We start from the raw sequence: 23,611 nt of genomic DNA, 5'->3' as shown, positions 1-23,611 counted from the left end.
TCATGATCTTAAAAATCAGCTCATCTTGATCAATAGACAACAGATGTAATTAAAAAATACAAATTACCAGTCTCCTCCTCTCATAAAAGCAATTGCACTTGGTTTTTTTTACTTTCCTAAGCTCAGACACCAAAATACTTACAATTAAGGAGACATTCCTGGTTTATTTATGCAACAAGAATAAGACAGGCAGTCGAAGTATATAAGATTAGTTTTTCCATTTTAATTTGCCTGAACGAGGACAGAGTCAGAAATCACTTTAATGTCTATGCTTATCAGCCTTCATACAGTGCCAAAAGGATCAGTCAAGTTCCTGTATCCCAGTTGATGCCTCTAACTGGTCTTGCACATGATGGCAGGGATTATGCAGATGTTACACCACTTCTACCATGAATTCCCACTCTTGGCAGAAGTTGTAACTTTTTATTTAACTATAAATACATAACAATACTTCGACTCTAATCTTTCAAAGGAAGGTACTGTCTTTGTTAAAAATTTGTATTGTGCCTAGTACAAAGGGGTCTTGGTTTATGGCCTGAATTGTTATGTTTAATGCTGCTGAAACACATAAGCAAAGGGATGGATTGAGACTGAAGAATGTAATGTGTCTTTTCCACAAGTGCTGCACTGTTGATGATACTGTCCTAATGTAATCAGATTTTATAGATGAAAATGTTTACACATCAGCCTTGCTAATGAACTGATGAATATCTGCCTGTAGTCGGAAGGTTTTTTTAAGCTAAACTGTACACTTATGAATATGCGGATTGCTGCAGCTCTAGTACTGGAACATCCTAAGGAAAAGGTTCTGGATTCTAAGAGCCTCTGTGTTAGGATTCCTAGAACAATTTGAGAAGTACTGCTGCATGACAAAATTGGGATACAAAGTCATAATTATTCAGTGATACAAGTACCAATGTACCAAACCGAGTGTTCAGCGGGGTCTTGTGTAAATTTATGCTGAGAGCAGTACCTAGTGCAGCTCAGCAAAACCATACAATGGGAACATGTCTAAAGACATAATGGCTGCACTGACAAGTAGCAGCTAATCATTAATATTCAAAGAGTAAGGTTACTATGCTATTTCCAATATAAAGCTACTCTAATTTTGAGAAGCAGTTTTTATCTTTTTATTATTTGAACATCAGATGTGATGATGCATCAAAACTTAGATTAAAAACACTTAGCATCATTTCTCTGCTTCTTCTAGAGTCTGCAGAAAACACATTAACTATTTGGCTAAGATAAAAGTCTACTACCATCTTGTATAAAATTTGTTTTCCTATTGCAAAACCATATTTTCCACCCAGAAATTCTCAAAAAATAGACATTTTATAAGGACTTGCCATTCATGTTCTTTTAGAGCAGGTATTGTGGCCATAGTGAACAATATTGTTCTAATAAGCAAGCCAGCAATCATTCATTTGGCTTAGTGAGTTGTGCAGGTGTTAAAGTTTCACTTCTCCATATCGAAAGTGTCTACTTGGCAACCACATCTCGCTTGATTCTTATGAATTATGCAGTAAATAAATTTCATATCATATATGTCAATGTGACATGCATATTAAGTGTATTTCCACAGAAACCAGGAAAATAACAGTATTAGGTGGAGCAACTATTTAAGTACAGATTGGACTGGATCTCAAGTCATGATGATATTGCTGTTAGATGCTGAAATATAAACCTTTTCCAGTTAAGATGGCAATACCTGCATGCGTGTAAATTTTTAAGGATATTTCAAGACACATTCACTGCAGTGAGCAAGAAAACTACAGTCCAGTCAGAGCCCTGGCAGGTCATGTTTTTTGTAACAGTAAAGTGAGAGTTTTCATGAAAAATAGGCAGCCATGATTCTGAACTGTTTTATTATCTGATCTGTGCTGTGTAAATACCTATAAACAGAAATACTGAGAGTTTTTCAAACTAGTGGCCTTAGCAGTGTCAGAGGATCCTTTTTTCTTCTAGCTCTCAAAATAAGTTAACAGCTTGTAGTCTTTTGTGAAAAAAACCTGGTACATGTGGTCACTGCTTTGAAGTACCATGACATGAAGCATGCACGAATTCAGACTGGAATCTCCGTGATGCTCCTGCTCCCTATATATAGTTCAGGATGAGGGAGCACATTCTACTGACTCAAGCATGTAGGTGTCTTCTCTCACCTTTTTGAAATGTAACTGAAGTGATTTTGGGGCTCTATTCCTTTGGTGTGACATCTTCTCAGGATACCCTTAGTTTCCATTAAAATGAACATTTGTATTTGGTATGACTCAAAATTCTTGAATTTGCTTATATCATTTGCGATTCCACACTTTAAATCTGGGGTCCCCTATTTTCCAGTGGATGCCCTGGAAAGGTCACTCAAAATAATTGTTTCCTGAAGTTCTACCAATGGAGTTGAGTCATCCCAAATTTTTGATACTGACTTCTAACAGACTGTGTCAACCGTCACAGTAACTGTGCTTTTACAGCATTTCCTTCCTTAATGTCTATGCTATCAGAATAGTTATGCCCAAAATTCAACACTGAATTCTGCCAATGTGTAGCTGTACAGCCCATTTCTCATTGTACATGAGGGTTAAACTTTCCACTCACAATTTATTTTCAAATCTAGATACAGCTGGATGAACAAAATTCAGATTTAGAGGCAGGTTAAAATTAGGTATGTATCTGCATCTACAGCATAATGCACAGATTATTTATATGAGGAGGGAACCAGTCTGGAAAATGATCAGTGAAATAACTTCGCTTAGGTGACACATACAATGGCAAACATGGGAAGTATTTTCAGATATCAATTTTTTGAAGCATAAATGGTTGCAATAGCTAAAGATATTGTGGAAGCTCTTGTTCAAAATGCTGAGATCTTATCTGCTTACAGCTTTCACGCAACACAGAGATAGGATTTTTAAAAAATGCAAGTGTTAACATCAAAAGTGTTGCTGGCATCTTCTTAGAATGTGAAAACCTTTTGGAATTTACATTAATTAATTTTTAGAAGGTGCAAAAATAGTTTGCAGTCTGCAGCAATAAAATCCTAATAGATAGCTAAGGGATGCCAGTGAGCAACCACATATCCCCGAGTTTTGATTGCTAAGTACGTTATAGTCCTTGGTCTTTATGTTCATATACATATGCAGATGTGCATATGTATATGAACTGTTATTTCCTTCACATTTTGGGTGTGAAGCACTCTCTGACTGATCACCCAAAAGCTAACTTCTTGTTCTGCTTTAAAAAAAAAATAACCCTTCCAACATTTCTCTCAGTTTTCAAACAGCAGGTGGGAAATAACACATTTTAAGCATTTCTTGCTTACTGTGTTGCAGATGAGTCTCTATCTGTGTCATGTTTGGAGATAAATTTTAGGTCCCCTGACTTACTGGTGACTCGTGTCATCTGTAAAAGAAACAAAAAAAGCAGGAAGGTAAAAAGACGACAGACAACGGGGCCAACACATGTGCATAGAAAACCCACCAGCTTCCTGAATAAGGAGAGAATATACCTCGTCTGAAAAAGAATGTCTATCAGCCATAAAATGTTAACTCCTATGTGGTTACAAACAAGGAAACAGTGCCCTGCTATAAAAAAAAGCTACTTGCAAATAAAAGAAAGTTTTCAGGTATGTGTAGAAACAAGAGGTTACAAATCTGCTTGAAGCCAGTTTAAAACACACACTGTCTTAAAAGAATTGTTATTTGTGCTACTACCAGTGAAAAAGCAGAATGCTAAAAAGCCTTCTTATTGCATAGTTTTCACAAGGAAAACCTGTCTTCTTTAAGCCTGCAAGTTTCATTCAAAAGCAGTTCAAATCACTCCAGGTGACCTTGTAATTCAGAGCTAAAAAGACTCCCCAAATCTGGAGAAGTAAATTCTCTCATTTCCCAAGTAATTAGTACAACTTGCAAACAAACTCTCTACAAACAAACCTCTTCTAATTCTAAAAGGTCTCATACTTCATGAAAGAATTCCCATAAGGAAATGTGAGTGACCTTCCTGAGTCTTCAGGGACAGGTTATTTTATTAGTTTAATATTATTTTCTGCTGACTTAGAATAAACAGGATCAAGCTCCCATTGACTTACTGAATTCATACATTTACACTGCCCACAACAACCATGTTCAAACATTAGTCATTAGAATTAGTCTGCTGTAAAAACACAGATTGCTGGATTAGTTTGGACAAAAGTCAGCCTATTAGAATACAATAATGTAGCATTGACAAGGCTAGGAAGAAAAATCATCTACTTCACACACAAAATCCTTGTTAATACAGTAATAAAATTGAGACTAAGTAAATGGTAAAAGTAAACACAAAAGAAGGAAATATAATACCACTGATATGAAAATACAAGGGAGTGTTGTAAAGGGAATGACTCCAAGTAATTAATACTTCCTTCAGCATTTATAACCTTGTGGTTCCTTCCCATACACAATCATGAATTCACTTTGTTTGCAGTCAAAACAAATTCTTTTTCAGAAAATCCTGTGTGAATGAGTCAAATCATTTTTAGCCTCCTTTTTGAGTAAATATTACAGAATCTTCTCACCGTACTAATACTATAATCAAATATGAACCATTCCAAAGAACAGTAGAATTCCCTGAAGTGCTACTACAGAAGACTGACCTCTTATAAAAAATAGACTAAGATTTTTAATACTTTCAGACACCTAAACACCCAAAATTATCCTTGTTTTACAGTTAGAAGATTAAAGTATCCACTAAATTTAGCTGCATAACTGAAAGTTCTTATGATCTGTTTTAAAAGCAACTCATCACATAGCCTTTCATATATGAAAGCACAGCTTTTCAGTATGAGTACCAAGGAAAGAAGAGCACACAAATTGGAGACACTCAAATAGCTGCGTTCACCTCACATGGCAACTCATGAGAATTCCTAGGTCTGTGAAGACAGACTCCCAACAATCCACAGTACTGTGTATGACACATTTCTTACTTTATTCCTACAACCTTTCAAGCACGTAACAAAGGAGGAACTAGATACTAGATCTGTTTGAAGCAGATCTCACTGCCACTACCTCCTTTTGTCTGTTCCACACACCTTTGAGTCCCTCTTAGCCTGCTCCTTGACCTACTTTTCCCATCCTAGTGATGTAAGAAGTAGCAGTACTGAAGAAACGAGGGGAACAGTGGCAGATGCACAGAGGCAGTGCAGGAGCTGGTTAAACAAGGGGATGCAGCATCAGGAGGAAGAAGTGGAGGCTGGGAAAACAGGCAGGAAGTATTTGGCTAAGGAGGTGTGGGAACACACTGGGAACTCACTAAGGACATGTCAATGTAAGGAGCAATCCAGGGAAGGCTGGAGTATGGAGGAGCTGAAGAGGCTGTTGATCTAATCTTTGTCCATGTCTAAACCTCTCCACCACTTATTATGCTTGAGCAGATCTCCCAGGAAGTTCCAAACCGCTCTGCAGTATCGTCACTGCTTCTGTATTAAGATGCAGTAAAGCTGGTGTTGGAACAGGCATGGTGAGAGCCATGACTCTCATCCAGATCGCAGAGCTTAAACACTAATATTGTATTATTAAGGCAGTGCTTGCTTTAAGGAAAAACACCCTAATGTTTCAGATACTTATGAATATTTTTCTGATCACAAGAACAAATACTGAACACAGTACAAAAAGTGAGCTCCTTTGTAGAGTGCCACTAATGGTGTTCAATTTTGTTGCTATGTTCTAATTCTCCCCATTTGTGAGATCCAGCCCACCATAAGGAGAAGAGAACATTAGTTCATGTCAACTGTAGAAGCTTGGAATTTCTCAAGTTTCTTTTGCTTTATGATCATAGAAAATGTAATAAAATATGTATTTTTCTTTCCTAAAGGGCTTGCTTGCTTTACAGCTCTTTTATTTTATACTTAAGTTCTCTCTTGCTTGCAACATAAGGAGCAACCAAGGCAATATAAATAAAGGCAAAATACACAAAAAGCGTATCAAGTTCCTGATCCCCGCTGTAGAATCCACAGCAGTAAATCAAGCACTAAACCCTTATTGTGCAACTTGTGGGACCAATCAGGTATTTCAGAACACACTTTCTAAAAGAACCTGAAGCAGAGGGCATCTAAAGGAAATACTAGGGACAAAGTCTCATCCTAAGTCTACATCTTTGGAGTGCTTTCCTCTAGGCTGTGCACAGCTGGCCCTAAGACTTATGGTCCGCAGAGGTTCTCTGGCAGACTAAGAAGTAGATGGACAGAATACAGTGGTGTGGGAAATCTATTCAGATGATTCAAGCCATGACAGTAAACGAGTTTGCTCTATAGCCTACAGAGGAACTCTCCCATAGAAGCTGTTTCTACAGAACTTGATCTAATTAAAAATTCATTGGATCACAGATGGCAAGAATGAACATGTCTCTGATGCCTTTTCAGACGCGTCTTTAGGACACTACACTCAGTATTAGGTTTGTATTTTGTTTTCTATTACGCAGTCCATGGATAAAAGATTCACAGCCATGTATTTAACTCCCCAAAACTATGCCAATGCCTGCTGTCAAAACTGTTCTAACAAGTCAAGTTTGGGAGAAATGTTGTGACACCACACCACACTCATCATTTTCTTTCCTGCTATTCTGCACCCGTCCACACATTTCCCCATTAAATGAACAACTGGCAGAGGCCTTTGCTAGCAGAATTACATGTATTTCTTTTGCCTTGACCTTCCTATTTAAAATACAATTAACTTACAATTGCTTTTCCCCCTCTTTAGTGTTTTTAAAGAACAAGCCTATCTAAATCAGACTGACCATGTTCTAGCCCTTATATCTAACAGTGTAAGCTTAGTTGTGAGAATCTAGCGGAACTGTGGCCCTGTATACAAGAGACACATTGGCATTAATTTCTCTCTTTTGCATAAAAGGGAAAATCTGTTGGGTGAAAACTGTAGTTCATGGCTTAACACTAACAAATGCTGCATCTCAGAAATGAAATCCACTATATGAGCTTTTCAGGGATAACAAAAGGAGGAGGAAGAGTGGGGAAAAGACACTTGAGATTTAAACAGTATGTTTTAGAACACCTGTTTTCAGTCCTGCAGCCTTGGGCTCTGGGAATTTATATGGGGTCACAGCTTTGCATCAACATTTGCATAAAAATAGTTCAATTCTCTTCAGAAAGAGGCTATGAGGACCCAAGGAGAAAAATGGGGAAGGGAGAAGTTAGCTTTCTCCTGAGACAATATGTGTCACTCAACAGCATTTTTAGTTCTGCTTCACCAATTCAGTGGCTCAGTCTGATTCTTCTGATCTTTAAACAGACTGGTCACCTACAGAAAATGTCTATGCATGAAATTTCACCTTTACTTTTTTCCCCCAGCAGGTATTAATTTGGTTGTAAACCAGATATCTTCTCTTTCAATGACTCAAATAATACTATAGACACAGGCGCAAATATTTTTTGAGACAGAACACGTAGCTACCAGTTTACAAATAAAGTAGCACCACACATGCTTAAAGAGAGAGTAATTCAACTTGCAGGAGCAGTTGACAGGCTGCAGGGAAGGGATGCCATCCAGAGGGACCTTGAGAAGCTTGAGAGCTGGGTCTATGCAAACCTCATGAAGTTCAACAAAGTGAAGTACAAGGCCCTACAGCTGGGTTGTAGCAATCCTAGACACACATACAGGCTGGGCAGAGAAGTGGTTGAGAGCAGGCTTGTGGAGAAGGATTTGGGGGTGATGGCTGATGAAAAACTCAACATGAGCCAGCTGGGTGTGCTCACAACCTAGAAAGCCAAACAAATCCTAGTCTGTATCCAAAGGAGTGTGGCCAGCAGGTCATAGGAGGTGATTCTGTGCCTCTACTTTGCTCTTGTGAGACCCCACTTGGAGCTGGAGCAAGTCCAGAGAAGGGTCACGAAGTTGATAAGGGAACTGGAGCACCTCGCCTACAAAGACAGGCTAAGAAAGTTGGGGCTGTTCAGCCTGGAGAAGGTTGAATGGAGACCTCATAAAACCTTCTGGTATCTGAAGGAGGCCTACAGGGAAGCTGGAGATGGACTCTTTGTCTGTGTCCTGATTTCAGCCAAGGCAGGCTTAAATTTTGTGCAACAGCTGGGAGGGGCATGGCCAGGATCCAGATGTGATAGGACCTCACATCATTGCCAGGGATGGGGGGAGAAGGACTTTTGGAGAAGGGTGTTCCTTCCAGTCAGAAACTTGGAGGGGGGAAGCCATCTGGCACTAATTTATTGTAGCAGGCTCCACAGTGAGCATTTCTGGATGTGAATCACTCTCTCTTTTGTACACTTTTGTTATTAATATTACTGCTGTTACTGTTCATTTTCTTATCTCATTGCTGTTTACAGTAAATTGTTCTTATCAAAACCCACGATCTTCACCTTTTGTGCCTCCAATTCTCCAAACCTCATCCCAGCACAGTGGAAAGCGGGGGAGGAAGCAGGAGCAAGAGAGGGGTGTGTGGATCAGGAGAGCCTCGGTGGGGGAACTGTATTGGGAAGTACCATTCCTAAACTACAGCAGCCTGTAATGATAGGACAAGGAATAATGGGTACAAATTGAGAGAGGGGAAATTCAGGTTAGATATTAGGAGGAAATTTTTTACTGTGAGGGTGGAGAAACACTGGAGCAGGTTGCCAGGGAAGTTGTGGATGCCCCAACCCTGCCAGTGTTCAAAGCCAGGTAGGATAAAGCCTTGAGCAACCTGGTCTAGTGGGAAGCGTTCCTGCCCATGGCAGAGGGGATTGGGACTAGATGATCTTTAAGGTCCATTCCAACCCCTTCATATTTCATGATTCTAATTCAAACAGTACAAACTGAATTTTAAAGGAAAAACAGAGTACCAAGAAATACGAAACTAAAGAACTCAAAAGCTGAAATATGTTAATGTTGGGAAAGGATTAAGAAAAATAGCCCATTCCTCATAGATGGTGCCATAGTAACATTTCCTTCAGATGAATGATTTCTTAAAGAGTAATCAAAATCATTACTACTTCAAAAGTAGGTTTGTAAAGATATATCTATTTTATAATCTATTCAACAATTTATGTGGAAGACTACACAGCAGCTTTGCAGACTGGTTCTAGAAAAGCACAGTTTCTGTCAGCCCAGATGTCAATACCTTCAGAAAGAGAGATCTGTAATCATATTACCAAGGAATGAAGATCAGAATTATGAACTTCACTATAATACATTCTAATTCAATTGAATATCACCTTTTTTCATATCTGCTCTCTCTGAACCTTGAAAATGAACACATTCCATGATGTGTCAAAAGTCTTCAGCTCTATTCACTGCAGGAGTTTCATTGTATTAATTCCATAGTGTTTCCCTCATTAGCATAATCACATCTTCCTATTTCCCCTCTCCTCTTCCTAAAAGATAATGTCTCTCGAGTGTTCCCCAGTAACCTGAAGAAAGGTACCATTAATGAAGAAAATAGAAAAAGCACAAACTATAAACCAGAAGTTTTTGATGAAACTAATAGAAAAATTTCGAGCTATTACTTTTGAAATATGGAACAAGTTTTCTATGCTTTTTAAATTTTAAGATTAAATAAATAAATTTAAAGCCCATAAAATCACCCACATGTCCATAGCTCAAGCCCAGGGGAAAAGCAACAATTGCTTGGCAGGTTAGTTTCAGGCACACTGGGCTAAGTATTCACAAAGTCTGACAACAACCTCCTCTAGGGGAAGAAGAGTGAGACCATGAATTATTTTTCTGAACACTGATTATCCCAAACTTTGTTTAAATATACATGAAACCAAGTTTTGATGACCTTTGGGTAGATCATTCAAATTGTGCAATAATAATGTGGTTCTTGCCAGTAAGCCTTTTCTTTTTTTTTCTATTTTACATCTTGGCATTGTTTTCCGAAGATAAACGTACCAGAAAGAATACTTTCTTACACTTTTAATGGAAGCTTTAAATTTACTGTTTTGTTTTTGTCTATTACTACTTCCTACTATTCTCATGTAACATGGAATTGCATACTTCATATTCAGAATCCAGTTACCTGCATTTCATGTAGTGAGTGGCAGGCCATTGAATTATAAAGCACGTTCACAAGATCTTATAGCCAGCAGAAAATTTCTGATTTAAAAAAAAAAAACAACACTCTATTGACTTTGAAATGTTTCTGATTGGCCAAAATTTTGCAAAACCCACATTCTGGTTTCTAATGGAACCCTATTTGAATTCCTGTCCTTTTCACCTTCATCTTAAGGAACTTGAAAACAACACATTAACTGGAGCAGCCAGATGATAAATCCATCTCTATTTCTTGGAATTCTTCATCAGTGCAGCAAGAATTTCACTCCATGAAATTTCTATTGTCAGTTTACATGCATGTTGTAATTAAAGATGATTATGACCTAATTTTGTGGCTTAGGAGTTAAGTAACTCATAAGGCAGGAAAACAAGGTTTGCATAAAATTATTATGTTATGAATGCAAAACTGATGGTAGAAAGTATTTTGAAAGAAAGTTCTGTGAACTAAAGCTTTTCTAAAAATTATTTGCAAAGATTAATATTGGATCTTAAGTATTACACCCTCTTGTAATGTTAATAATTGCACTTTATTCACTCATAAAGCTCTGACGATTAGCTAGATATGCATGTGTAATATCTGCAGTTGGAAAACTATTTTTAATTAGACTATCTGGTATTCTCAGTAATTAAAACCGTAGTCATAGTCAACATTGTAAGTGCTTATTTAGTCTTGAATGGTAACAAAATCTCACAAGTAACTGCTATGATGATTTTCACAGTAACTGTTTTGCAGTCTTAAAAGTGCTAAACATTTGAGTAATCCTCAAAGACACCCAGAAAGAGCAATAAATATAGCAGACCTAGGTATAATGAAGAACTTGGGAAAACATGTTTGTGTCCAAAAAACAAACACAATCAAAAAATTAAGTTATATTTTCCTGCTTGTGTCAACAATTTAAGCAACAACTTAATTACTCCATAAATATTTTTGGATTAAAAAAATTAAATCTTTTCTTCCAAAGCAAAAAAAAAAAAACAAACAAAAATACAAAACACAGAGTATTACAAAGTAATGTTTTTTCTTATTTCCCATATAAAGGAAATTGGCATTTCCCTTCATCAGGTCTTATAATGAAAAAAAATGAAAGGAATAGGAAGAAGAGCTGCTGTGTCACTGCTGCAAGACAGGAACTGCCATAACCGATGAGCCCCCTCAGTGGTCACCTTAGCAGTTTTGTCTCAGAAGTCTCTGCCTAAATTGCCTAAAGCCAAAGCCCTGTACAAGTTTCATTCATTCTGGCAAACAGCTGAATGACAAGTTGTTTCTCCTATGCAGAACTCTGCAGCTTTTGTAAACCTATTACTCTTCAAAGCATCGTAAGTCTTACAGAGATTTGATTCATCATTTGATTCAACTCACTATCTTCTTGATGGTTTATACAGTCCTGATGTGACTTGAAATTAAAATAAATCCTCCACATCGTGTTTCCCAGTCATTCAGATGCTTTTGAAATCTCAGCCATTACCTCAGCCTAAAACGTGTTATTAAAGCAATTAATCCCTAAGCGTACTCATGTAAGAGTGTCTTGTAGTAGTTGAGCTCACCAGGGTAACTAAGCATGGCCTAAACAAAAATTTCCTTCTACTGATAGTAAATGTGTTCCATTCCAGCTTAATGCTCCCTGATCTCATTTAACAGCAGAAGGAAAGAAAAAAAAAAGAAAGAAGAGTGCATTGACTTCACATCAGGTGCTACTTTGTACGCTCTCTTCACTGCTCATTCTTTGCTAGTTTAATATATAATATTTTAATAATTTTATTATAAACCCGATAATTTTATATAAATTATATGATTTTATATAATAATATATTATATTATTATAGAAAAATAATATATAATTATGATATAATTATTTCCAGGACCTGTTTCATAACCTTCCTCTGGACTCTTTATGCTTTTGTAGTGCCTTTGGCTGCTGTGCAAAATAAAAAGCAATTTTATTGTATTTTCTTGGTTTTGGACTATTAATGTACATTAGATTAGTTATCTGTAGGTACTATATAGACTACTACAAAATTCCAACTAATTATTTAATATGTAGTTAATTTAACTCAAGGTACAAGCAGAATTTGAGTAAAGAGCATTTGAATTAAACATTATTAAAACTGAGTGTTACTAAAACAAGTACTACTAGTAATACAAAAACTAGTGTTAGAAAAATACGTCAACCATAGACACTTGAGAAATTCTAAGCAATCAAAACTAATTAAATGTTGCTTCTCACAAAGCTGAATAACAAATATTGGTTGCAAATGTTAGTAACTGTAGTTGGTGTACATAAAAGTATTTTGATACAGTAAATTTACTAGATTCCTACCAGATTAAAACAGAAAAAAACGATGTGGATAACAATGACCAAGTCTAACAACACTAGCGCTTCTCTCTCTTCTAATCTAGGTATGAGTGAAAGTGGGTGATGATAACAACATATTCCCTCTGGGATATTCTCCTTGCCTCTAGCAAAGTAGACAATTAATGAAAGAAATCTTCAGCAATGTAATTTTTTCCATATTTATTCTAGTCTGCCTTTACAGAAGCATCTAGAAGTAATGTACCCTTGTCTTTCCTGGACAATGGTTTGGCTAGGAGTTTCTCAGCTACAAAGAGGTACAGGATACTTCAGATTAATTATCACTACTCAGTGTAGTGATTTATTCCATTTTCCAAGTATAGTTAGGAACAAAACACTTTGTAATTCGATTTATAGCAGTTGGCTTCAAGAAGGCAGCTGGCTTCAACAAGATCGCCAAGTGAGTAATCTGTACTCTATAATTTATTAAATGCTACCTCTCTATATTCACTGACTAAAAACAGAAGCTGCATAAAAAAGGTCAATAGAAATAGCCTTGAGTGTTTTAACCTTGAACACTGCAATGTCTTTTCTAGCCTAAATAATTCTATGACTCTATACAGTATGGAGCAAAGAATAGATCAATCATCTGAGAAAAAAGTCCCCAAAAGTTGTAACTAAGCAACATAGAATATGTTCAGAGTCTCCCAAATCAGACACAAAATACTGGATTCAATTTTAGAAAAGTACATGGAAAAGTCAAATAATTTAAAAGAAATCTGAACACCACTTTTTAAGTAGTTGTGTTAGTACCATTTCAGTAAATCAAGAGTTGTGGAAAGCACACTTATTAAGGATACTAACATTTCAAAGTAAAAATTTCTTAAATTCTAACACTTGCTGAACTAATTTTTATTTTTTCCTAGAAATTATCCCATGCTTTAAGACAATCATCAGTCTTATTTCACAGAAGGGAAACATAAGCATGTAAAGTTTCTAATCTCCTGGAGAAGTGAGAGTCAATTGGCCTGCTTTGCACACAGCAGAATCTCTAAAGGTGAGGTAAACATCAAACATCTATTTTTTCCTGGACTGAAAACTGGGCCCTGTTTCTCTGTTCTTCTGTACATACTGTATATTCTGACTAACTAAAATCACAGAAACAGGAATGCTTATGCACATGTAACTTCTGTAAACTTGGGGTCAATGGGAGATTTGCCACTCATTACAATGGTGCAAGTAAGCAGAATATCTAATTGCCACATGATGGAACAGCTGATTCCATGCAAGATAAATATTAAATTTCTGCTGAAAATCTACCTGCTTGCCTGGAATGAGACGTACACATGAGAAATTTTTACATAAAGCATCAAAAACTAACACAGTCCATGTGGCACACAAAAGACATAACCTACCACTACTTACACAATCCTTCCTTCTCAAATTATTACCTTATCTAGAGTCAGAGAACCTTCTTCTGCTTCTGTTGGTCCTTCTGGTAGGAGAGGAGCAGAATCTGGTACTAATCCTGAAGGCTGTTCTTCATATTCTTCTGAAAAGAGGAACCATAATTCTCCATTATTAGAGCTATGAAAGAATTTATGTGAACCACCATGACATTACAATCTAACCAAAAACAGGATGTGAACTAAAACAGGTGAAAAATGTTTGAAGGCAACTGTTGTATGAGAATTTATGAAAATGCTCCCATAAACCTTTTTATTTATACTCATAATTTTAGATTTAAATGTGATTTATATGTTCGTTATTGTATAAAGGCATTCAAACATTTCCCTAAGAATAAAGTCCATACTGTTAGCAAGCAGGTGGTACGTAATAAATGTATCATACACATTTCTTTTGATTCAATAATAGGATGATCACAAACTGAAATAGCAAGTTATATACCAGAGATTTTATTTCACAGTTGGACAACTGCCTCAAAAATTTTGTTTACTTTTTTTTTGTTGTTTGTTTTTCAGAACATTTTTTTTAAGGCCTTCACTGAAGACTCTTCCTACAGACTTCTCTCTGGGTTTTACTGCAAGGAGGAAAGGCAGGGGAAAATGCAATGGATGTACAAGGAGAAGGCAAAAGGGAAGGGCATAGTAAATCTAATTAACCTCATCAAGTGAGAACAGTGTTATCTGCAAGTGTTTTTTAAGAAAAGAGGCTTAAATACTAGATTTCACTTTAAAGACATAGGGAGGAACTAAAAAATTGGGGAAACCATCTTGAGAAATTTTGGGTTAAAAGGTTTCCAAATACCAGTATAACTGATAGTTTGATAGTTTAGGAAAGCAAATAATTTCTTGTACTATGCAACCACATGCTGTGTCCACAAGCTGAATATTTACAACTGCCAGCACACTGAGCATCTTTATAGCAGTGGACTTAGTAGGATTGCTTCCTATATTATTTGTTCAGATTCATCTAGGTTTGTCTGTAATCAGTTTAATCAAAACTGTTTTAATGAAAAGAACCTGGTAGCAAGTTCAATGCTCAGATGTAAGATCTAACCATTACCATTCTTTTAAAACTTCATACTGAAATCCAGTTATTTGGGAACTGAACATTTTCCATTAGAGCAGGGGGAAAATTAAGTCTGTACGAAAGCTAGATCTAATGGAAATTGCCTAAGAGAAAACCAAGATGTTTGTGAAATGCTCTGATGTGTCCTAAAACATTGCCAAGCTGGGCCTGAATTAGGTGGCTCTGTGTTAGAAGAGACAAGGGATCAATCCAACTGACAGATAATTAAGTCAGTAATAAACTGACTTATTCCATAAGCTGGAATGTTTAACCAAGTGCAATGGTTAGCTAACTTCACACAATTTTTGCACCACAATAAGTCATCATTATGCCACGTGTGTACTACATAAATTCCTATCTTCAGAACAATAAGCAGAACAGCACGGTAAAATCTTGGAGCATCAGTTAAACCCACACCGGTATACCAGGAAGACAGCAGTAAACTTACTTTCACCAGCCACATAATTAGCTGGAAAATAGCCTTGCTGTCCATTTGCTAGGCTGCCAAACCACCAGTTATCATTATCTTTGTATAACACTTGGATAATGTCACTGCGATGGATGGTTAGCTCATCTGATCGATGCGCTGTGTAGTCATAAAGAGCCACTACCTAAAAGAGAGATAAGAGCACCACAGCTTTATCACAACCATGCCACAGAGAAAAAAGCGCAACATTCACTTCCTCTTGCAGAAAAGCAGCTGAAACCAAAGCTCCACTTTGGTAAAAGCTGAGGCTGCCTCAAGTTTTGCTAATGGGATCAGGGGTGGTGGGAAAGCAGCAGGAGAGGCAAGATAAAGGACTGTGGGATTGCAGAAATGGTTAAGAACATTGAATTCACTAAGATTAGCTTCAAAACAGCAGCTGTTAGTTTTATAAGCAATTTGCTTGTGAAGCAAAAGGGAAAAAAAAAGCTTCATACAGTCACTTTCTCAGAACTGTTACACCACCTTCAGATCCCATTCTCTGTGTGCTCATGAAGCATATGTGTTTGAATAAATACTTCAACAGTATGACAGCTTTAACCAAGGAAAAATTTAATACAAAAAGACATTGAAAACTTTTGCTTTGATCACTCCATTTTTTCTTTTTTCTTTTTTTTGTTTGTTTTGTTTTGCTCAGAAATAAGCATTTGGATATACAATTTTATAAACTCCTGCAAAAATACATTTATATTACATTTCATGTAATGAATTTATTTGACAGTGAAACACAGTGCAGCTATACTTTTATGAACAAGAGTACTAAGAGTCATCAGCACTATGCATACTGCATATAATAAACTACTAGAAGCCTGATTTCTACCCTGAATATGAAAATATCAAGTACAATTTCTTATTTATCTCCTATGCCCTATGAACAAAAATCTGTACTAGTGAATTCTGAGCAGAAAAGCACGAAAGGAAAACAAATAAACTGAAAAAATAAGGGAATTGCTCACTTCCCTCATCACAAGTGAAGAGCAAAATTATGACCTATTTTACACACAGAGTGCTGCTTCCCTACCTACAATCTTCACCTCATATTTCTCTACAAAATTGTAAGTGGAGGTCAGAAATGGGGATCATTAGGAGCAATAGGAGGGTTAACAGGATTGAAGGAGCCAGCAAAGTTATTTATTACTCATTACTTTTTTATTACTCATGCGTGCATTTAAATTTTCAGACTGCTGAATTCCACAGTGCTTTTTATATTTGTATTTCTGCTTTGAGCAAGATGACCTGGGAGTTGTGTGTGTAAAATATAGCCAATGTCACTTGCATTTTCATAATTCCATGCCACCAATTAAACAGATTAAATCAGTTATGAATGGGAAAAGATGGAAATGATTCTACCACTGTAAATTTTACGTGGCAATTTGTGAGATGGTCAGCACCAAAGAATTAGTATCACCACAGTTTTCAGTAGACAGGAAACTTACCTAAATATGCATTCAGCAGTCCTGAATTTACATAAAGAAGCTAAACAATGAAATGTCCTTTATCATAACTCTCTTCCCTGCATTAGGAAAGCTAACAGTAATTACTGGTGATGCTGGCAGTACAGAAATATGAACTGTAGAACAGAACCAAACTAAACCACACTAATGAGCACCATGTCCAGCAAGAGGTGCTCTAACAGTGCCCACTTCAGTTAAGCGACAAGTTCATGAAAACCATGAGGTCACTTACAGTAAAAAAAACTCCAAACCCAAAAAGGAATGTAGGAATGCAACATCAATTACTTGGCAGCATGAAGAACAACGAAATGCAAGCAACAACCACTTTGTTTTGCAGTATCTTTTGTAAGACACTTCTGGTGCAAATTTTGTGTTTTCTTGAAAAAATTACAAAAATTCAGTCACATGGAAACTGCCACAAATAGTTCAAAACATTTAAGCAAGTTCCACTGTCTACCTCTCTGAAATAAGAAATGAATATACCAATGTGTCCTGTAATACAACTGGTTTAGGAAGCCTGACAATTTAAATAAAATGTTGAAATTGCCACTATATTCTCTGTTGACATATGATCAGAAAAATGACCATAACAGGATATAGGAAATGCACCTCAGAACCAAAGAAGAATGTAATCCACTCACAATTACACCTAAAGCAGTGGACTTACTTCTGGTGTGACACTCAAAAATTTGTCAAGTTCTATTTGGGTCCAAGTCCAGGCAAAAAATAAAAAAATCTATATTCAACAAAATTTTGCGAAATTGTTTTTCAAGATTGATATAAACCCAGCAGTAATGTAGTTATCCAGTTATGAACATCTTTGTAAGAATTACAAAATCTACAGTAGGAAAAATAATGTCCTTGGGATCATGCTAAAAAAAGGGCATGCTTTCTAAAGCAGATACAGCATAACAGGTACAGAACATTTTGCAAAAAATTACATAATACTTACTGTCTCTTGCCCGGGTGGACAACTGTTTCCTCCTCCCACTCCCAACGCAGTCAGGCTGTCATAATTCTAGAATAATAAATTATTTTAAATTTTAATATGAAACATTTTGCTAAATTACAATTGTTTTTCATTTCTCCTGTAAGGCAGTAAGAATTATCTGCAACAAAATGCTTTTTATAAAAAAGAAAAAGCAGAAGTGATGTTAAGCAACACTGAGTAATATTGGCTATTGGCTGGTAGATGCTTAGAAGAAGATATTAAATTTTTCAAGTATGTACACCGCATTAAAGACACAACTGGGCTAATGACTATGCAGTCCAAGCTTGTTTGCATTGCAAACACTACAGCAGATATTTAAGAAGTTGTTGCAGGGAACTTTACCTCTGAACCAGTATGCAAAAGATGCCACTTCCATATAATGAAGAATTTCAGGTTGGTCGTAATAACCAATACTTTCCATTTGATTCTAATTGTTCTATCCTTACCACTTGCTCTTCAGACTTTCAATGAATTCAAAAGAATAGTAGGTATATAATGCAATAATCAGGATAAGCCTGCACCTTAAAAAAAATTAATTTCTGTAAAATAATAGAATGCTTAAACTGAAAGAAGATTTAGAATAGAAAAGTTATTAAAATTAGCAGAGGAATGACAAACTAGGAAACAAAAAGGAAGAGCTGGAAGTCCTTTGCTGGTGTTACTTATTTTTTTTCCAATGGTCTATCTTTACAAAGGGAAACCAGTTTCCCCTCAATTTTGTATGCATCAAAGGATACACACTACCTTACAGAATAGAAATATTACACAGCAATTAAAATATTTTAGAAGAGTCAAACATGTGCTTTGTGAAGTCAACATTTCCACCTCTAACAGATATACTGCATTATAACTCTTTTAATTTGAAAATTTTAATCCAACATACTTCATCTTTTTCATATTTTACAGCCACTCCTTTATCTATCTTTTGCATGAACTTCTTTATCTTCTGCTTTTAAAAAATATATCTAAAATGTATTGTTCTTTTTATTTTCAATGTTTGGGGGTTTTTTTATTTTTATTATGGTGGTCCTAGGAACACCATTACAAATTACAGAGAAAATCCTTGCAAATCCTCAGTAGAATAAATGCCATTCTTGAAAACAGGGACTCTTGCCCTCAGTGTTGTTTTAATAATTTAGTTGAACTTATCCCATATGGGAAAGAAATCACTGACTGTCCTGAACTCCATCCAGTCTCCAGATTGTTTTGGTACTGTCTCAGTAGTTACAGACACACACAGCAATTACAGATGAACTCAGTATAAAAGTGAACAGCTGAACTCATTTTTTATCATCTACCCAAATATCTAAGCCTACCACCTAAAGAGTTCTGAATAATTATGTACATGCACAGAAGGAAAAAAAAAAGTGTAACTGCCTGATTTGATAAACAAATTTTGAACAAAGACTGGTGGAGCTGCAGTTCAGAGTACACAGCTTGTTCAGTGGTCTATTGGTAGTCAGCACTGCAGTACAGGTTTCAGCTAATTCTCATTTTCCATTCTCAAGGTTAAGAGAACTGTGCAGGCAATGTGCTTAGCCTGTGGGATGGGAGTGCCTCCTGTTGCTCAAAAATGATTCATCAGAATTATAAGCAGTATTATTTAGGTATCTAGTTCAGGTACTCATATTGCCCCATTATTATGTCTCAATCTGTCTCTCTCTTTTTTTAATAAAGTATTTATGTGGCTCTCAAACACTCGAGAACAGCTTGAAGAGAGCAAGCTGTGTGGAAATAACAAGCTAAAATCTATGAGTCACCCCGAGACTATGCTGAATGTTCTCAGACACTGCCTTAAACTTTTAAGGCAACAACAATCCAAAGAGGTGCCTCTTAAAGAGGTACTCTGAGTATGTCACCGGCTGCACACACATCTACCTCCAGCTGTGCAGGGCAATTGCCACGGCTGCCTACCACAAACACAGCTACTGCAAGGCAGCAGAGCTGCCTCTGGTGTGCCATGCTGTTCTTCAAGTAGTGTCAACTACCAGTTACACCACAAGAAACACACAATAAAAACTACCAGCCTTTCGGCTTAGAAACATAATTTTTTAAATGCTGTGTCACAAGATTAAGGCATATTTTCAGGATTTCAAAAAAGCAACAGACATACTAAATGGTATGAATACATCATTCTTAATACAATATTAATGTCTCCTTTTTTTCATGCAGGATGGGAACAAGCTAATCCTTTTCTTGCACTGAAACAGATGTGGGGCTATAGCTATGTTCCGAGGAGTTGGTCTTTTTGGGAGGCAGACCATCTGTGGGAAACAGAAACAAAATGCCTGCTGAAAAAGTGTGCCATGTCACACCGATTGTGGTTGAACAAAGCTCTTAGGAGCTTTCAGCATTAAGGAACATCCTCAGAGGAAGATAAATAGATCCATCAGTTGATGCAGAGTTCTAGACCACGGAGTATCACACTGGTTATCCATGACTGACCCACTTAGGTACCCTTGACATTTCTAGCTCAAACCAAACAAAAATGTTTCAAGACACTGATACAAAAGAGAACACTGTAAGTGAGAGTAACCTGATACATTGTTGTGTCAAGTTTCATTGATTCCTGATAATAGCCCTAATTAAAATGTTTATGGCTTCTTTTTAATGGGTCAGTTTCTGTGATTGCTCAAATGGAGGTTTTGCTTTTTTGATGCAGATGTATAGTGGCCAACAGGATTTGGGCATTAGATAGCACTCATTCCCTTAGGAGAAGGAGCACTGAGTAAGAACAAGAGATGTATCTTATTGCTGCCTTTTCTGTAAAAATCTCAGCATTTCCTTTCTACTACTGAACCAATATATTTTAATTACTGCAATATTAAAATGTAAAGAAGGAAATATTGGAAAATGTAGAGTCTAATGATTCATTTAATTTCATATGCTTCCTCCTTATATGTAAAGATATTCTTCATTGTAACAGAATAAATATACAAATTAAGTCCCACTTTAATTAACTCTTAATAACAACACTTGGAAAAAAAGCTTTTCTAAGATTAATTTTAGGCAGAGACTACACCTACCGGGGTGAACCCCAGTGTGTATGCACACAGGGACAAAGCCACCCTCCCTCCTTTTCCCATTAGCGACAGACTCAGGGACATGAAGGACAAACATCTATTTCCTGGACCCTTGACAGCAGCACTGCTTCCCTCCACTCCACCTCCCCATAGCTGCTATCTGCCAGAATGGAAGAGAAACTGGGAATATTACATATGCAAACATCCCAGAAAAGACACAAGAAATGTGTGTTACAGCTTCTCTTGTCTGTCTAGCAAATCTGTGCCTCACTGTGTAATAGCCAACATTCTGAGACTATCACCTTTCGGGGGTTTGTTTTGCTACAGCTTTTGGTTTATGGTGGTTTCTTGGTTTGGTTTCTTTTAAGGAGAAAAAGTAAGAAATTAACTTACAGAGTTTAATTGAAAACCCCTGGTTGGCTTAAAAGGTAATATTTAAAACATTTTAAAAATTCTACAGAATAAATCTGAGATTTTGCTCCATTGTTTTCCTTTTTCCTTAGGAACCAATGGGTTAGAAATTGACTTAATTGTCTCCTCCCCTAAGAATGCTATGCAATCTCTTTATTCCAGTAAGTGAAGTTTTAAATTAAATGCTAAATAAGATGAGGCTTAAAAGAAAGCAGCTCAATACTGTTAGCACTTTTGTATTCTGTTCTCATCCTCTGGTCCAATGCAGGTGCTAGCTCAGGACACCTAACTACAAATTTAGTCTATGAGAAACAGAAGTACAAATATTAGTATTATTAGCTAAATTAAAATTATGCTAGAAGTATCAATTGGCAAGAATGATACACTCTTCTTCAGTCATAACTAATCTGTGTGGAGACACTGTACAGCTCCTTAGGCTTCAGATGACTACAATCATGATTTGATTACAGTCCTGCAATATTCAATAAGCATGGGAATCTATAATTCGCCTAGACAAAGAAAGGACCAAAACTGCACCAGGCTGCACTTTACTGAAACCTGAAATGTACAAACAGAAATCAGAAATGCAAACACAGCTGCTGTAGTAAAACCTACAAGGATTAAAAAGAAAAAAGGGAAAAAGATCAATTGAGAAGCATGTGAAATACTCCAACTCCTGAAATGATTCAAAACCTCTTCAACTGTTTTGCCATTTCTAAATATGCTAGGTTTTGATACTAATTACTCAATTAACCTGCACTTACATGTAATAATGCATTTATAATAGAAGAAGTAACAAATATATTCAAAACCTTAATTTAGCCCTCTCAGAAAAAACTATTTTAAATTAGCTGCTACCTAGCATTTCACAAAACAGTTGATCCTGCAAATGTTTATCAAGATTGTTGTGGTGGAGAACACTACAGTACTGGTTGAACAATTTATATTTTTCCCTAAAATATTACATATTGATGGCTAAAAATTTGAAAACATGAAAACAGGAATCATTTAGCAACTAATACAACTGCAATGTAAAACCATGTTTTCAAAATTTCTTGGTGAATCCTATGTACCTTACAAGCTTTCCACAACTGTCTTAACAGATTCTGTTAAAAAAGGTAGGTCCAAAAATCCTAAAGCAGTCCAAACAAAACCCTAAATTAACTGTAAAACAGCTATAAATTACCCAAGTTAATTTATGTCCATTTATAACATTTCTCTCAAAACTTAAAATAGGTGCAGTTACAACAGAATATTAAACCATGGCATTCTGTCCATGGGTGTAGGAGGATTAACATCTCCAGTACAACAGGCCCAGCTTCATAGACACACAAATGCATTCAGTATTCAGAAGCACCACTTGATCTTTCTTTAGTTTCTCCACACATTTTCTGTTTAATACAGGTTCATCAAATGTATAGTTGCAATTAATGGCATTTACAGATTCTGTTGGATTTTTATTTCATTTATGGTGATCAGGAAACCAGAAACAAAGAGAAGAACAAATATAATTAGCAGAAGTTTACAATCAATATTTAACAGATAAGCAATTAAGTAAACAGAGGATAGCTGTGATTTCACTTCTTACAAGTATGAGTAAACAATGAAAACATGATGCTGCAAAGAGAATTTAATTCCAAGGTATTGTCTTAGCTTTTCTCTCAGTTACTTATCAATGCCTGTTTTCTTAGTAATAATAAAAAAACACAGGAATGTGATTTTATCTTATTTATTTCTAAACAGTAAGTAAAAGTATTCATGAAAAAAATACAAAGCTTTTGATTTGCAGATATCTGATCTCACTACCAGCTGGTCACAGCATAAACTAATTTGGCCATGTAGACAATTGGTTTGAAGATCCCTCTTTTTTGAATAAAGACAGGATAAAAAAACCCACATCTCTACAATGAGAACTTGTGAATAATGACATTTTATAGTTAAACATCAATTTAAAAAAAATGCAAAAAGAGAATTCCTTACCGTCTGTAGTCTACCCAATAGTGTTCGACTAAGAGGATTTCCTACTGGGCTGAAGCACCCTGTGAAAAGAAAAGGCTGTGAATTTTCTGCTTGTTATCCTTTTTCCATCGAATAAACCATTTTATTTTAAAATCATTATGTTAGCAGGGTATGTTTGACAAAATTCTAATGAAAAGCAGCAGCATCTTTCAGTCACAACTATGCATCCTTCAGTCGGGAACAGTTGGAGGGTTTATTTAACTAACAGACCTGACACAAGGTTAACTAATCCAATATTTCCATTCAAATGATTTGGAGAAGTAGCTCAAGCTATGTCCACATGCCACCTCGTGCTCAAAGCTGACACTATTATCTAGGCTGTATTGCTTTTCTCTTCATTGAATTTCCAAGTAATGCATACAAAGTTTTCCAACAGAAATG

At 36.2% G+C, this 23,611-nt stretch overlaps 1 protein-coding gene across 5 annotated transcripts in view; it reads right to left on the bottom strand.

Moving 5' to 3' along the window:
• AHI1 (Abelson helper integration site 1) overlaps nt 1–23,611 on the bottom strand; it is a 90,984-nt gene that overhangs the window by 1,554 nt on the left and 65,819 nt on the right. For all 5 annotated transcript variants that reach the window (XM_069010716.1, XM_069010717.1, XM_069010714.1 and 2 more), the window contains 5 exons: nt 23,192–23,250; nt 17,739–17,804; nt 15,297–15,459; nt 13,768–13,868; nt 3,317–3,396 (listed from right to left, as the gene is read on the bottom strand). In XM_069010716.1, the coding sequence (XP_068866817.1) occupies nt 3,317–3,396; nt 13,768–13,868; nt 15,297–15,459; nt 17,739–17,804; nt 23,192–23,250 (469 nt within the window). The remainder of the gene's footprint in view (nt 1–3,316; nt 3,397–13,767; nt 13,869–15,296; nt 15,460–17,738; nt 17,805–23,191; nt 23,251–23,611) is intronic.

Source organism: Aphelocoma coerulescens, chromosome 3, assembly GCF_041296385.1.
Source record: "Aphelocoma coerulescens isolate FSJ_1873_10779 chromosome 3, UR_Acoe_1.0, whole genome shotgun sequence".
Lineage (NCBI taxonomy): Eukaryota > Metazoa > Chordata > Aves > Passeriformes > Corvidae > Aphelocoma > Aphelocoma coerulescens.
The sequence above is the reverse complement of the archived record's forward strand: the minus strand, read 5'-3'. Positions and strand labels throughout refer to the sequence as shown.